General features: G+C 36.4%; 1 protein-coding gene across 1 annotated transcript in view; it reads left to right on the top strand.

Moving 5' to 3' along the window:
* LOC126349734 (exocyst complex component 8) overlaps positions 1 to 16,931 on the top strand; it is a 120,396-nt gene that overhangs the window by 26,384 nt on the left and 77,081 nt on the right. The window contains exons 4-6 of the mRNA XM_050002455.1: positions 5,440 to 5,582; positions 11,360 to 11,513; positions 16,592 to 16,733. Coding sequence (XP_049858412.1) covers positions 5,440 to 5,582; positions 11,360 to 11,513; positions 16,592 to 16,733 — 439 coding nt within the window. The remainder of the gene's footprint in view (positions 1 to 5,439; positions 5,583 to 11,359; positions 11,514 to 16,591; positions 16,734 to 16,931) is intronic.

Genomic DNA, 16,931 nt, shown 5'->3' with positions numbered 1-16,931 from the left:
AGACTGTTTAAATGGTCATAAGTCTCGTGGGAAGCTATTTGGGGAAGTATGAGGAGACTTCTGACAGCACTGCATTTCATGATGATAGTGCAGAAAATCCCATCTTGGGGGGGGGGGGGGGGGTAATACTGTGTGACAGTAGTCCATGCTTTCTTTGAGATGCCTCGTGGATCAGACAGTCTAGTGCAGTAACCATTAGAAGTGAAATTAGATGAGAAACTCACTGTTTATCATTATCCAAACTCTGGTACCGAGTGTCATAGGTTTCAAATCTGCGCCAGACAGCATGGACCTCGATTATCACTAGAGATTTCTGCAGCCGTTGCGCCATAAGCTGTGGCTGCGTTCGCTCCTGACCTGTGTATAATGTGAGAGCGCCACGGTGGAGCAAGTGGTCCCAGCAGCCAATAGCAACGTACCCTATCATCTATTTAAGCGCCTGCCTCTCGCTCAGCGAGGCAGTCTGATATTCGCATGAGTCTATCGACATCTCGCCTACAGACAGCGTGTTTACTTTGCTTGTTTCCATGTATGAGTGGACATTGTTGATTGTGAGGTTTTTGCTTGTGACCCCATTGCCTTTTGCGTGTTGTTGTTCATAGGGTCTTGCTCAGTCACCAGTCGTTGTTCGTGTCTGTCCTTTCCTTTCGTCTGTTTTGTTTGCTCATGGGCTTTTCCCATTCGGTCCTGTTGCACTTTCATTCTTGGCAACCCTGGCAGCTACAACACAAACGAATGTGATTGCTAAATATATCAATGTTGAAAGGGATGTAGTGTTTTAGTTGTAAACAGTGTCAAATGTCGAAGTGCAAGTATTACTGTTGTTGGTGAATTTGGAATGTGCTGATAAATCCTGTTTCCTTATCTCACTGATGCCCAGCATCGAGGAAAGTAAGAAAAGATTAAGAAAAGAACAGCATGCAGTGTGTGCATGAAAATGTTTTCAGACCATCTACGACACATTCAGACCTTCTACAATACTCAGCACTTAAACCTCGTCATAGATCTTTTGCTGTGTTTTGGAAATGGACAGAGGACTAAGGATTCACAAGTTCCATATAATCCCTCTGTACGCGAGCTCCAAAGATGCTGCCATAAAAGCCAATTATACTGCTCAAAAGACACACATTCTAGATCCTGCATATACAGTTGTAAATAAACATGCATGACTGAGATGCTTAGGTTGGCAGAGTGAGCTGTTGCTGTGTCACACAGCATGACCCAAAAGTAGAAAGTAACCTGATAATAAATAGAGGAAAAAATATCGAAAAATCGATCCCATTGGTGAAATAAGTTCCTTCACCAAGAGAACAGAGAGTTGCGTAATTACCCATAACAGTAGTTTGCATTTAAATTACACAACACTGAATACAGTGGGAAATTAGTATCTTTTGATGATGTACACTGTCAGAACTGTAATGAGGGGCACATATACACCCTTTTTTTATATTATAATACTTTTTCTTTCTTTTTCTGATTGTACATGCACTCTGTTAATTCATAGGTCATGTTCAGTTCCAGAAACTGTGAAGGGACAATCATCTTCATGACTGTAAATATTGAATTTCACATAATTTGAGGCACAGATATTTTTCAAGGAATCTTTTCATTTTTGGCATAATCACTAAAATTTTCTGGATGTTAACAATGTTGTTAATTTTGTAAGTACAGTAGTTTGTTTGGAATGGTCGACATTTCAATGCTACCTGAATTTTCATTAGATGATCAAACAGAGGAATCTATTTGTTAGTCATGCTTATTATATTTAAAAGAGAGTTAAACACTTGATAGTGTCAGTTTGGTGGACATTTGACTCCACAGTTGGCTGCAAAAAGAGCTCGGTGCATCAGTCAGAAAAATTTACCCTGCTTCCAGGATAGTGATCAGCGGAATCATAAACAGGATGTTGGTGAGTGACAGTTATATCAGTCGAATCAATTGAAGAATTAATGAGTGTTGTGACAGACTAGGTGCAATATCTATAAACTCAAATAAGTTTTTGGGCAAGGAATGCCTAGCAAGGATGGACTGCATCTAAACAGATTAGGATCGATGACCTTCAGCAAAATGTTTATGGATGTTTGTAAAACCATTAAAACTAAGGGAAACTATTATTTACTGGAGGGGATGTAAAAGAAAAATGCCTGTTAGCTGAAAATAAATCTGCTAAAGAGTTTCTATGAAAATGTATGCTTAGTACCATTAAAACAAGCAAAAGTTCTTATTTTATGCACTGGAATATAAATGGCTTAAGTTTTAAATCTTCCAGCAGCCTAAGCTACAAACTCGATGAGTTACAAATTCTTCTCCCAGAATGTAAAGTCACAAAAATTATTTGTTTAAATGAAGACTGGCTTAGTTCTAATGCAGTAAATATTTTAAATAAAATTGAAAATTTCAATGTTGCAACCAGCTATAGTAGGGAGAAAAAATCTCACGGAGGTTGCTACATACTCCTGGACTCTTCTGTAAGCCAAGAAGTGAAAACGGATTTTAATTGTTTAAATGAAGATTGCATATTCGAAAGTTGTTGCGTGGAACTTAAAGACCTTAAGGTGTTGATCATTTCAATTTATAGAATTCTGGAAAGGGCTATAATCGCACCGTTACTCTCTAAATTCAAGAGCATGCTAGATAAACTAAAGAAAGAAAAGAAGGAAAATTGTAATATCAGCAGATTTTAATATAAACACTGCAAATGACAATAAAGAATCAACAACATTTATTGATTCGATTAAAAAGTCTGATTTTAAACTAAATTTTTTGGAGTTCACCAGAGAAAATATTCACTCAGCAACATACATAGACAACATTGTAACAAATTACTGCTTTGATAATGTACATAAATTCTGTCTAGACTTGGGACTTCCTGATCACTCAGCCCTGTTTGTCTCACTGCCAAAAACTGATAAACATAATATAAGAAAAACATATATCAAAAGAAGTTTCAGTAAAACAAATATTGAAATATTCTATGAGAAACTAAATAAAGTTAAGTGGTGTTTTGGTGATGGTGATTCAACAAATGATAACTTTAGTACATTCTTAAACAGTTTTCTTGAAGTATTTAATGAAGCTTTCCCACCAAGATCATATTGCAACAAAACATCAAGTAAAACAAGATGGATCATACCAGGAATAAAAATATCGAATGAGAGGAAAAGGAAACTACACAATCAACTGAAGTACAACAAAGATCCTTTTTTTATAAAATATGTTAGATACTATAAAACTATTTTTTAAAAAGTTGTAAAAGCTTCAAAACAAATGGCAAATAACAAATTCATTCTAGTGCAGAAAAATAAAACAAGGGCAGTATGGTACATAGATAAGTCTGAATTAGGTGTCCGAAATCATAAACAAGACATTTTAGAAATCAAACTTAAGGCAAAATTGGTTGTAAATCCAGCTCAAACATCTGAGTGCTTCAATGAGTACTTCATAAATGTAACAAAATCTGATTTAGACATAGCAAATTATGAGCAGAAAGTAAATAGTTTTGGGTTAAAAGGCAATACCAGTGAATGTCTCAAAAAATTCAACACAGTTTCAGCAAAATTTGTTGAAAATGTCATACTCTCCATAAAAGACTAAAATTCTGCTGGCTGGGATGGGATACCCACCAGAATAATTTTAACCCCCCTCCCTCCGACCCCCTCTCATAATAAACAGATACTTTGAAGAAGATTACTTCCCTGATCTCTTGAAATATATGGAAATAAAACCATTGTTTTAAAAAGATTCAAGAGATGATATGGAAAATTATTGCCACATCTCTATACTCCATGTTATATCAAAAATATTTGAAAAAATTGCTGCTTTACAGAATGATATTTCACATAACCAATTTGGCTTCCAACTAGGCAAAAACACAATAGATGCAATAAATGAGTTTATCGAAACAATTACTTCATCACTAGATAGGAAAGCTAAGATCACAGGAATGTTCTGTGATCCTACAAAAGCATTTGACTCTGTAAACCATGCCCTGATGCTTTTCGAACTCAACAGGTGTGGAATAAGGGATGTTGCTTTGAAATGGTTTGAATCATATCTCTTGGAGAGGAAACAAAGGGTAGTAATCACATCAAATGGGGCAGATCACTTCTCCGACTCGATAACTGTGCCACAAGGCACAATCCTTGGACCCATTTTATTCCTGTTCCATGTAAATGACTCGCCTCTCAATATAAATACACATTGAAGTCTGTTTGCAGATGATTCTGCTGCCCTAGTTGAAAATGAAAATTCTGACAATATACCACAGATAGTCATGAATACATTAAGCAACCTGGAAACATGGGTTAGTCAAGATGGCTTGAGGCTAAACATTTCAAAAATCCACATGATGAGTTTTAAAACCAAACAGTCACAACCTGAATAAATCCGTGTCACTCACAACAATCAAAAATGGTAGAACTTAACTCAGTCAGGTTCCTGCGAATAAACTTAGACAGAACTTGGTGTTAGAATTCTCATATAGAATATCTAGCAAATAAATTAAACAGCCTTGCATTTACAATGGAAATTTTAGCCTGTGCCACTGATATGGCCACCAGGAAAATAGCATATTATAGCTACTTTGAATCAGTTATTCGATGCGGAATAATTTTTGGGGAAACTCGGGAAATGTTACACGAATTTTAAAGTTGCAAAAAAGAATCATTCGCAACATGTGCTCTGCACAGTTGAGAGCATCATGTCGACCATTATTTGAAGACCTAAAAATATTAACTGTCCCCTCTTTATACATCTTTGAGGTGGTTCTTTTCCTACGCTGCAGAGCTGAGCTATTAAAAAAAAAAAATCATTTTGAACATTCATATGACACAAGACATAAAGAGAACTTTTATGCTCACCTCCCATTGCTTAAAACTGTGTGCTCAGACTCCTCAGTATATAGCCATGAAAATTCACAGCACAGTAAAAGGGTGTGACATAATGAATATGAAGATAAATATTTTAAAAAGCAAGTTACATGATTTTCTAATTGAACGGTGTTACTACTGTGTGGAAGATTTCATGAAGGAGGAAGCGATACTTTGAGTTGGATCCCTAAATTGGAATAAAAATTTATGATAGTTACAGTAGATGTAAATACTGTATGTTTGACAAATTGCAAGTAAGTAAACGCTCCTCAAAGTATTACTGTAAGTGTGACAATTTTAAGTAAGCAGATTGTAACCTTGACATGTCTCCTGTACATCAGACATATGTTATGAAATTGTGTACGTTATGAGATGAATAAAACACATTTCACTTCCTTCTCTTCATTACTCTTTTGTTGTGATGTCATTGAGCATCTCACTTTTAAAAATATATATTCGTTGTTTTAATTGCTGTCTTTGTAACTATAATGGTAACTCAAATTAATAAAATAAGAAATTTGTCTTGTGAAAGATCTACATTTAAATAAAACCTGTATAATGAAATTTTTAGGGACTGCTAGAAACACCAGGGAGAACTGTTCTACATGAGGGTGATGTACTAGAGCTGGATCCAGTTGAGAACACTGCTTTACAAAGGGTGCATGCATACCTGCTTAGTGATGGTCTTATGCTAGCCACTTGGATACCTAACAGGTTTGTTGAATTTTACAGTACATTTCAACTGCTTTCCATTATTATTATTATTATTATTATTATTATTATTATTATTATTATTATTATTATTATTATTAACTTTAGAGCACAAGAAAATTTCTCCCATAATTTTTATCATGTGTGGTCTTCTTATTAATGGGACTTGCGAGAAACACTAACAGGCTGTTGTATAAAGTGTTTATGTTCTCATTGAAGTGCTATATGGTAGTGTGAAATACAATTACAATGGATAAATAATTGTCATCAATTGTAAATAACACTTAAAAGATTCATGAAATCTGTGTATATGTTTGTTATACACATCATATGTTGATTTTACAATTGATATTCATCAAGGTAGGTTCTTATTTCACTGAAATTTTGTTAAGTTTTCTTGATGTGATCCATTACACCATCAATAATTGTCTTCAAGATTAATGAGAGTTGTGATCTAAGACAATAGTTCTGTTTTGTCTGTAGGTGTAGGAAGTTGCACAGACACTTCATCACTTATTACACGGTTAAAATGAGCATATTTATTTACAATATTCACAACGCTGATAGATTTACACATAATCTATCATTAAAATGAAGAATGTCGTGTTGGGAAGTGTGCTCAGCAATAGGGTGGTCCAGTTGTTTCGTGGCCTCAGTTTGTCAGTGGCCATTCATGTGTACAGAAAAGCTTGCTGGTTGTCATGTCCACATAGAATGTAGCACAGTGATTGCAGCTTAGCTTATAGATCACATGACGGGTTTCACAGGTAGCCATGGTTTTAATGGAATAGGCAGTGTTTGTGACCAGACTGGAGCAGATGGTAGTGGCAGTGTATATGGGACAGTTCTTGCATCTAATATCTTACAGGGATATGAGCCATGAGGTAAGGGGTTGGGAGCAGAATGATTACTGCAGCTGTCACCTGTTCCACACCAAGAAGTCCCTTCCATACAGCCTAGCCACCTGTGAGGTCCATTATTAGGTGTAATTCGTCTTAATTCATGCTTTATTTTTTCTCTTGAATGAGATGAAATGCATATTCCTATCACAAAAAAGTATGTTAGGTTATGAATTTCACAAGTCAGATGCAGCAAATATGTGCGAAACAGTGCAAAAGATGAACAGTGTAAACTTATCAAATAATCCAAGAAAAGCGTTTTTACATTTTTGCACCAGCATACATTCTTTTCTCCATCATTTTCATACATATCACTTCATTCAAGAGGCATATTCACGTACACGTTTGTAAACACTTCAGAGATGTTTCTGTATATGGTGTGGTCAAGGATGAATTTATTCGTGGTGCATATACCTTGATTTCCATTTCCTTGAAGATTTTATTGCACAGTTGCACACTACGCTGCTTTTTGTTTATGGCTGTCTATGGATGAATTGTTCTTGCAGAAAACACACAGGAAAGGATAAACACTTTGGATTATGTACACTTGCTATTGAAAGTTACATTAAATTTATGAAATGTTATTAATAATGTGACAAAGAACTGTGGTGTCCTTTTCTGACTGACAAGCAATTGTTGGAAATTTAAGAAACATATTGTCAAATTTCCTAACAGGACAAGAGGTGTTCTGTGGGTACTCTGATTACCTGTACTTAATATAGACAGGCAACATATCCTTTTCTTTGATTAAGTACTCGGTTAGTACAGCAAAATAATTCATAAAGCTGTCAAATACAGTGAGCTGGCAAAAGTCATGGGATAGTGATATGCACAAATACAGATGTTGGTAGTATCATGCGTACAAGGTATAAAAGGGCAGTGTTGGCAGAGTTGTCACTTGTACACAGGTGGTTCATATAAAAAAGTGTCCAACATGATTATGGGTGCATGCCAGGACTTAATAGACTTTGAATGTGGGATGGTAATTGGAATTAGACACAGGGGACATTCCAAAGTAGAATGTCCCCTTTGGAAATCATTAGGAAATTCAATACTCTGAGATCCACATTGCCAAAGTGTCTGAGAATACAAAGTTTTAAGCATTACCTCTCAGCACGGACAACGTAGTGGCCTCTGGCCTTCACTTAATGACCAAGAGCATTGGTGTGTGCATAGAGTTGTCAGTGCTAACAGACAAGCACCAATGCATGAAGTAAGATCAGAAATCAATGTGGGACACACAATGAATGTATTCATTAGGACAGTGAAGCAAAATTTATCATTAATCCGCTATGCCAGTAGACTACCAATGTGAGTGCCTTTGCTAACAAAAATGGTTCAAATGGCTCTGAGCACTATGGGACTTAACTTATGGCGTCATCAGTCCCCTAGAACTTAGAAATACTTAAACCTAACTAACCTAAAGACATCACACACATCCATGCCCGAGGCAGGATTCGAACCTGCGACTGTAGTGATCTTTGCTAAAAGGCGGACATCACATGCAGTGCCTCTCGTGGGTTCGTGACCATAGATACTGGAAAACGATGAACTGGTCAGATGACACCCAGTTTCAGTTGGTAAGAGCTGATGGTAGGGTTTGAGTGTGGTGCAGACCCCACGAAGTCATGGACCCAAGTTGTCAACAAGGCACTGTGCAAATTGGTGAAAGCCGCATTATGGTGTGGGCTGTGTTTAGATGAATGGATCATTGATCACTGACTCGAAATGGTCATGCTCGGCTACTTGGAGACCTTTTGCAGCCATTCAGTGCTGGTATTTTTATGGATGACAATGCACCATGTTATGGGGCCACAGTTGTTTGCAATTGATTTCAATAACATTCTGGACAATTCGAGTGAATGATTTGTCCACTGAAATTGCCCAACGCGAATCCCATTGAACATTTATGAGACATAATTGAGAGATCAGTTCTTGCACAAAATCTTGCACCAGCAACACTTCTGCGGTTATGGATGGCTATAGAGGCAGCATGGCTCATTGTTTCTGCAATGGATTTCCAACAACTTGGTGAGTCCATGTTATGTTGAACTGCTGCACTACATAGGTCAAAAGGAGGTCCAGCATGATATTAGGAGTTATCCCATGAATTTTGTCCCATCAGTGTAAGGCTGTACAATAAAACTGAAGTTAAAATGTTTTTAAATTTGGTTCACAACAAATGCTAGTGAGAATGATGTCACATATGATCACTGTATTCTAACGCTTTAGACGACCCGAAGTGATGTGAAGTTGGATTGCAAAATTCACACCTCTCTCACATCTGTTGACTTACTTCACCTGGACAGCTGATCTTCTTCTCTGGATTGTCAGCTCCATTGATCTACAAAACCTTAGGTAACCTAGACAAAGTATCTGGTATTATATTCTCAGAACCTTTTACATACTGCATCCTAATGTCATAGTCCTGTAGTAACAACATCCATCACATTAATATACTATGTAACAATCAACTACTCATTGGAAAAGATACAGCTTGATTATCTGTATAGATATGGATTTCTGACCCCCATACTAGTGTTTGAAATTTCTGGATACTCCATACAATTGCTAACAGTTCCTTTTCAGTAGCTGTGTGATATAATTCTCGTTTATTCAGACTACGGCTAGCAAAGGCTATGGTTTGATGTTCTCCATGATCTAGATCCCACTGTCCTTGGAAGAGTTCTGCATAATAAGGTATATTTCAACTTCCGCCAATAACATATTCACCATTTCTCACATTCATATTTTAATGTTTACAAATCATCCGATTCGTCTCGCTCTAGACTTGATAAAATACATCTGCAATAAAATTGGTTTAACATCTACATAATTTATGAACCCATCTTCCCTCTGAGAGTTCAATATGTGAAGTACCTAAAAGTTAATATTCAGTTGTCCATTTTTCTTTAACGGTAATCACAGTTACTAAAACAGCAAAGAATACTACATAATTACTCCTTGTTCTTTCATCACGGCTTCTGTGGTGCAAGCGGCAAACACTTTTCGGCGTTGTTTGACTGCCGCACTTAGTCTTCTCATAAAAACTTCCAACTTGCACACAGAAAGAGGTGGCACAGCAGATACTTTTCCACTCTTCCACTTATATTTAAAATACCGTGTGTTTGAGATGGTAGAAGGACGAGTGGTTCTAGAATTTACATGGAAATTCTGGAAGTATTGCAATATTTCATGCACTGTATGATGTTACAGGATGATTTTGACTACAAAACTAGACATACTGCATCATTGATGGCGTTCTTCCTTTCCTTATGTTGTAGAGTGAAAAATACTTGTAGTATTCTAGCTGTTATTGACATGCAGTTATGAAGGAACATTAAATTACTGAAGTGTAATGAAAGAAGCATGTAACTATAAGAATGGGTTAGCAAAATCACATTGGAAACAATTGAAGTGAAAGGTATTTTAAAATCTCTGAAGTTTTGTAATAGTAATTAATTCACAGACACCTTCAAAAAGTAGGAAACTAATTTTTAGTCCTACATTTATGTTCCTCTCGGTGGTTATAAAACTTATAGTGACAGAAAGAGACATTGCAGGTAGCACTCCGAAAGTGTTCAACAAATGAGGCAAGCTGCTCAAATAGCCCCAGTCAGTCTACTTATCACATTAGGTAATAATGAAGAGTGCTCAGCTTAATATGTAGCAAGCATGTCAGCGTCAAACAGTTAACACTTTGCATTACTTCATAATTTTAAGTCCTGTTGTATAGCACTTTGATAAAATATACATGCTTCACTTTTTCGACATTCCAGAGACTCCTCTCTGTGTGGGATCCATATATTATATTAGTGTAAAGTACAAATATGAAGATCTGGATGAAGACTCTGGCATTTTGAGGATATGGTTCAGGCTGTTAAGCCTGCTCAAGTAGCTCAGTTGATAATACTATCGCTGCAAGAGACATGTTTCAATCCCGCCATATCACTCTGAACCTGTCTGGAAGTATAACAACAGTTATACTCAGCTGAATATTCAAGAGTGATTGTGGTCAGATTTTAACCTCTTTTAAAGATTTTTTTTGTTGTTTGAATGCACCAACATTTGTACACATTGTTCCTGTTGTATGATTACACAGAATGTAACACAACTTTTTAAAACTTTTTGTAAAGCGCGCTATACTGTTTGATTCTGCTGGATATGAGATCTAGCAGTGACATTTTCTATTTTTTGTTTCTTAAGTTTTACAGTTCTCGTTGGCCAGATTGTTACATGTCCTGACTACCCATTTCACTTCACTTGAATCTTGTACTGACAATATTTAGTACAAAGCTCCCCTAAGTGTAAAATCTGTTTAGTGCTTTAATTAAATTTTGTGCTTTTTTGTTCATCATCATCTTAAGAAAGGAATTCAAGTACTCTTCACAATTTATCACAGACTCACTGACCTGTTATTGCCATGTTTCTGACCTTTTTCTTATACATATTGTCATACACATAAATTTACAAATATTTACAGGAATCTATTTAAAAAAAGTTATAGATGGTATCACTTGAATGCTAAATCAGCCATTGATTTGACATTAAAAAATTGGAAGAATTCTTGAAGATTACTGAAATAATACTTAGAGCTAGAGAGATGCAAGAAATTTATGGTACTCACTTCCCCATTGGCATTCATGACATATTTCATTAGTTTGCTTCATATCCTACTAGTTAGAAATTTTTAGTTCTGCAGTAACAAATTTCTATACAAACTACTAAACTTTTATCATGCAGTCACTTTTCAGGCCTTTTCACATATAAAGATTTTGGGTTGATTTTTCAGTCGGTTCTAGGTTTTTGTTTCTGATGCAGATAAACAAGAAGTTTAATATTGTAGCAAAGCTTCTGAACTTGGATCTCTTTTTCCCCCAGACGAGGTCCTGTACGCTACAAATTTCAAGCCATTTATGAACTTGGCAGTCTTGCTGTAGTAAATGTTCGTGACATGGGTAATGTGAAAATGGCTTGGAAGCTTTTGGCATTTCCAGATACTCGAGTCTTCCAGTGTTCAAGCAATCAGAGTAAGGTAAGAAATATTTCTTATCATTACTTGGAGGTGAGGTCCATAATTGCTGTGGATATTTTGTGTAATAATATTAGTATTGATACATGCATTTGGGTATTAGACAGAATCCACATTTTTTTTTTTTTTAATTTTTAACATCAGTGGAATGAATGAATATAACCATTCAATAAACAATGCAGGTCAGTTTGGTTGGTGTGGTCATCACAGAGACAACAGAATCAAACTAATTAATGGAAAATCTCATATAAAGATATGAAACAAATACTAACAAAGAGATAGAGGGACTGGCCAGTGCTTACCTCAGCCAATAGATACACAAAAAACAACCGAAAATTTACGTTCCTAGCTTTCGGAATAAAAGTTCCTTCGTCAGGGAGGAGAGAGGGGAAAGAAAGAGAAGAAGGGAAAGTGGATTTAGTTACTCACAACCCAGGTTATGAAGCAACAGGGAAAGGGAAACAGGGAGGGTATCAAGGATGGAGGCATGGCTGTCAGCTGTCAGCCCTCTGACAGGGAGGGTAGCAAGGATGGAGGCATGGCTGTCAGCCCTCTGACAGCCATGCCTCCATCCTTGCTACCCTCCCTGTTTTCCTTTCCCTGTTGCTTCATAACCTGGGTTGCGAGTAACTAAATCCACTTTCCCTTCTTCTCTTTCTTTCCCCTCTCTCCTCCCTGATGAAGGAACATTTATTCCGAAAGCTAGGAACGTAAATTTTTGGTTGTTTTTTGTGTATTTATTGGCTGTACTGAGCTTAGGTAAGTACTGGCCAGCCCCTCTATCTCTTTGTTAGACAACAGAATCACAAAGACAATAAAAGAAAAGTAGCAGATAATGAGATATGTCAATGAGGAAAAGGAATTCTAAGTCTGTAGGACCAAAAGCATGGGATTTACCCACTAGTTGGACTGAACAACTGAGGAGTAGGACAATAGAGGAAAGTGTGATAGAAGCTTAGAGTTGAAGCAGCAAAAGAGATTAACGATGGGTACATATCACATGACTGGTGGAACATAAGCATGCCTTGGAATGAAAGTGCGGGTTTAGTAGTATTTCTGTTTGTGACCAAATCTAAATAATTTAGGCGGGGTGGAAGAAGTACTCAGTTTCCATCACGTTGATTTTAATGCAACTTCAGAACTAACACCAGTATTGTGCATTTCCTTTTAATGATTTTTCATTGTCATTGAAAGTTTCATATAAGTCACTGTGAAAAGTGTCTGCATGTGAGTTTTTTGGTAACATGAGTAGTTTTGCTGGTGGCTATCACCTAAGGTTGTTTAATCACCTTGTTAGAAGTGGTTAAAAGTTGGTGGACCTTGGTGGGTGCACCTGACTAATTTATATGGAAATCTTATGGCTGTTAGAGACAAATGGGACCAGGTAGCATTTTGCAACTGCAAGGTTTCAATTGATATGTTACAAATTTAATGGGTAACAAAATGTCATGCTGAGAAAATTGAACAGGACCAAAACATATATATTTAGTAGACCAGTGTTGTTGAACAAAAAAAAGGTTTAGTGGGAGGATTACATTGTGTGTGTTACAGATTATCAAGGAAAGCGTGTATTTATCATTATTTTGTTACAGGAACTTTATTTATTGATCTAATGATTGTATACATTGGAGTTGTCTGACCAAATTGCAGGCCTGGTTTAATTATTTTAGAATGGATTTGGCTTTACTCGTCTTTTACAGTTAATTCATCCTGACACCTCCAGAGATCTGAATTAAGTTCAAAATATGGCTGTTTTAATAACTCAACATTGCAGCTATGGTTGCTTTAATCATTCTACATTGGTACTTGCATTGAAAAAGTCTAAACATTCAGTTTAGTTACACATCACTTAGGTGCACTGAGAGAGTTTCCACCCACACTGGGGGATCTCATTCAAACTGGTTTTGAGAGCAGTTTACATTTTGTAATTTGTTCTAGAAAATGTACAATTTGGTGTAACTGTTATCATTGCCCTCAGTGTAAATGAATCCTTGTTGGTGAACCTACTTGTGTCTGTACATAGAAACATATTGCCTTACATTATGATAGTTTCGATCACCAAGCCTTCTATAAAATGCAGTATTTTAACTTTTTTTCAGCCTGTAGCAGGAGACCAATGACCTCAACTCCCCCCTCCCCCCTTTCCATCTTGGCAAGGTATATACTTTGAAGTGATTGATGGTGTTCTTCCAGGTATGCATTCCCATTGTCATATCCATTTTTGCTCAATATTTTGATGACCAACTCAGTCTTCTTCTTCAGGCGCTGCGAGGGTTATCCTTATGTTTATTCATCAGACTGTTAACTGTTGTTTGTCCCACTCTGCTATTTATAATTGAGTTTGACCACCAGCACTCACTATGCGTTTTGATACTCTTTTGTTTTTTACAGTGCATATGATATTCGCTAAAATGCGCATTCTGTTAACATTTCCCAGGTCTGGTGGATGTGATGGCAAATCGGGGTCTCAGGTTATTAAAATTATCTGGCATCACATCCACCAGAGATAGAAAAGGCCAAGACAATGTGTGTTTCAGGGAATCTTAGCAAGGGCTCTGAAAAACGAGAGAGGGTCAAAGGGTATAGTGGGCACTCTTTTGTTTTTTACAGTGCATATGATATTCCCTGAAATACACATTCTGTTAACATTTCCCAGGTCTGGTGGATATGATGGCAAATTGGGTTCTCAGTTTATTAAAATTATCTGCCATAACATCCACCAGAGATAGGAAAGGCCAAGAGAATGTGTTTTTCAGGGAATCTTAGCAAGGGCTCTGAAAACCGAGAGAGGGTCAAAGGGTGTAGTGAGTGTTAGTACTCGAACTCAGCAGTAAATAGCAGCATGGGACCAACAATAGTTCACCATCTGGTTGGAGTCCAGGCAGCAAGTACACATGACAGCACAACTCACAGCAGTTGAAGAAGATAACTAGCTCAATCAACAAAATATTGTGCAAAAAATGGAAACAACAACTCGGCTGTATATGAGGTTTCACATCATGCTCTCAGCTCCAAGCATCTACCAGAAATTTATTTCAAGTTGTGCTTGAAGTATCTGTCATCTGTTGCTCATTTTATCACTGAGTGCACAGCATTTTTTAGGAGGTGCACAAGCACATCACAGTTGGGTTTGAAATTCTTGACAATTGTCCATATGTTGTATATGAGGGAAATTTTCTTTGCTGGACTCTTTGGGGTAGTAGTGGTGAGTTGAATGATTGCCACTGCCATATTGATAGTGTAATAAAACTTCTGCCTGTATGTTTCTGTGTGTCACAAATCTACACAATTGAAGGTCTTAAATATTGTTAGTGTTTATGCTGCAAAAACTGGTTATGTGTAGACAAAATTTAATTTGAAGGGTACAAAACTGTCATAATGCTGCTTTTACTACCTGTAAATTGGTAAACCCTCGCGTGTCAAGTTTAAATGTGGTGCGCACACTCTAAAACTCAAATTTACATGGGAGGTCTGTCGTCACAAGGGCAGACATGCATTTAAAAAATCATAAACGTTCAGAATTGGGTATATAGCATTGAAAGTTATCATGCATATTTTAGAAACTCTACACTTATATTTATGTAGGTTCACAATGATGTGTTGGTGTGGTTGGTTTCAAAACATTTTGGTAAATGTAGGACACTGTGTCTTTTTACATTGCCAGCCAGTTTGGAATAATCATCTTGTACTGTGGCACACTTAACGACATTTTGTTGGATTCTTATTCTTTTCATTTACTGGGATATACATTGGAAAATGAACCCAATCAATTGTTTGTATGCATTAAGGATATAGAATAATGTGTGTTGCCATAATGTTACACATTCTTGGAGCTGTACTAATTATAATAATTGTTATGCAGCATTTACTTGAAAGTCTGAGAACATTTTCAACTGTCACTTTATGGTCCACAATATGGGCATTGAACACACATGTGTCCAGAACTACAAAAAAGATTTTGTTGCAGTTTGTGTTATTTCCACCTTTTGTAGCCTCTCTAGTAAACATTAGAATGGAAATTACTACCACCATCTGAATTATTACTAAATATGTAACTGTAGTGTAAAAAATGAGTTATGAGATTTGTAATTACTTCTTCTTCAGTAAAAACAATACTGCCTAGAAGTCATTTTGTATCTGGAGAATGGAAATTTGAGACTACTTATCAAACATAGAAATGATATTTTGGACACATGAAGCTGCTGTAAAAATTATTTTTAATTGTATAACCGGTTTCAGTCAGACACTATTTTCCAGTATAATTTTTTGTTGATAGCAGGAGTTACACATATACAGTGTGTCCTCCTAGGAGTCATCAGGCACTTGGTTGATTCTGCATATATTTGCAATTTCACTTTTGTGATCTGTAGCTGGAGTCAACCTAAACAAATACTACTCATCACATCTTTCAGGCAACACCCAGTGTTGATTGAAACTTTTGGCTTGTTTCCAGCTAAAAAAAAAAAAAAAAAAAAAAAAAAAAAAAAAAAAAAAAAAAAAAATTTTAAACAGCAAAATTTTATGTGCCCATCTGGTAGAGGTGCCCCAAGTTAGTCTAGAAAATGAAAACAAAATTTCACATATCTGCCGAAACATCAGAGAAAATGTGCCTGATGACTCTTAGGAGGGACACCCAATATAAGATAAAATGAATGTCAAAATATAATTTCGCACACCTTGTTAAAATCTTCATCAGATCGTTGGTGCTGTAAAAGCTACATGCAAAATTTTTGGTCCCATTTGGGGGTTCCGTGGTTGAAAGTATAGTACTATCATTCATCCAATGTGAATGTGTTGCTATGTAATATGTAGTGTCATTATTATACAGATTTTTCAAAAAGAATTAAAATTAAAGGGTGATATTTACTGCACATGGCTAGTATTTGAAAATGCTAAATATTTCAGAAATATTGGAACTGGAAGCCATTTTTCCTGTTACAGAGCAAAATATTATGGCCTTATGTATCATAACCAATATCTGTTCATATGTGTGAATTTGTAACTTTGTTAGTGAACACATTGAAAATAACCTTTTCCGACTTGTCATCATTAAGGAAGAATTAATTGATACCCGCTTTCAGGAAGAATGGCTGGAAAAATTTGACCAAGCTAAAAAGGCCCGCCTTGCTCAGGAGCAGCAGAAAAGGGAATCTGCAAATACAGGTAGTGCCTCATCTCCAGTGAAACCAGTACGATCGGAATCTATTGACTCATCAACTAACCGTAAGTGCTGCATTGCTTTGTTTGTTTCAGATGAGGTCTCAAAATGCTAGAAACAATTTTTTGTGTGACTAGAAATGGAAAATAAATTTCTCTTCTGGATTGTCTTTTTCATTTTATGTACTCACTATTGATGTACTGCTCAGTGTGGCATTATTGAGAGGATCTAACCTGGGTGTTCCCAGATATGAGCAGGTGGCG

The sequence above is a fragment of the Schistocerca gregaria genome, chromosome 1 (genome assembly GCF_023897955.1).
Source record: "Schistocerca gregaria isolate iqSchGreg1 chromosome 1, iqSchGreg1.2, whole genome shotgun sequence".
NCBI lineage: Eukaryota > Metazoa > Arthropoda > Insecta > Orthoptera > Acrididae > Schistocerca > Schistocerca gregaria.
The sequence above is the reverse complement of the archived record's forward strand: the minus strand, read 5'-3'. Positions and strand labels throughout refer to the sequence as shown.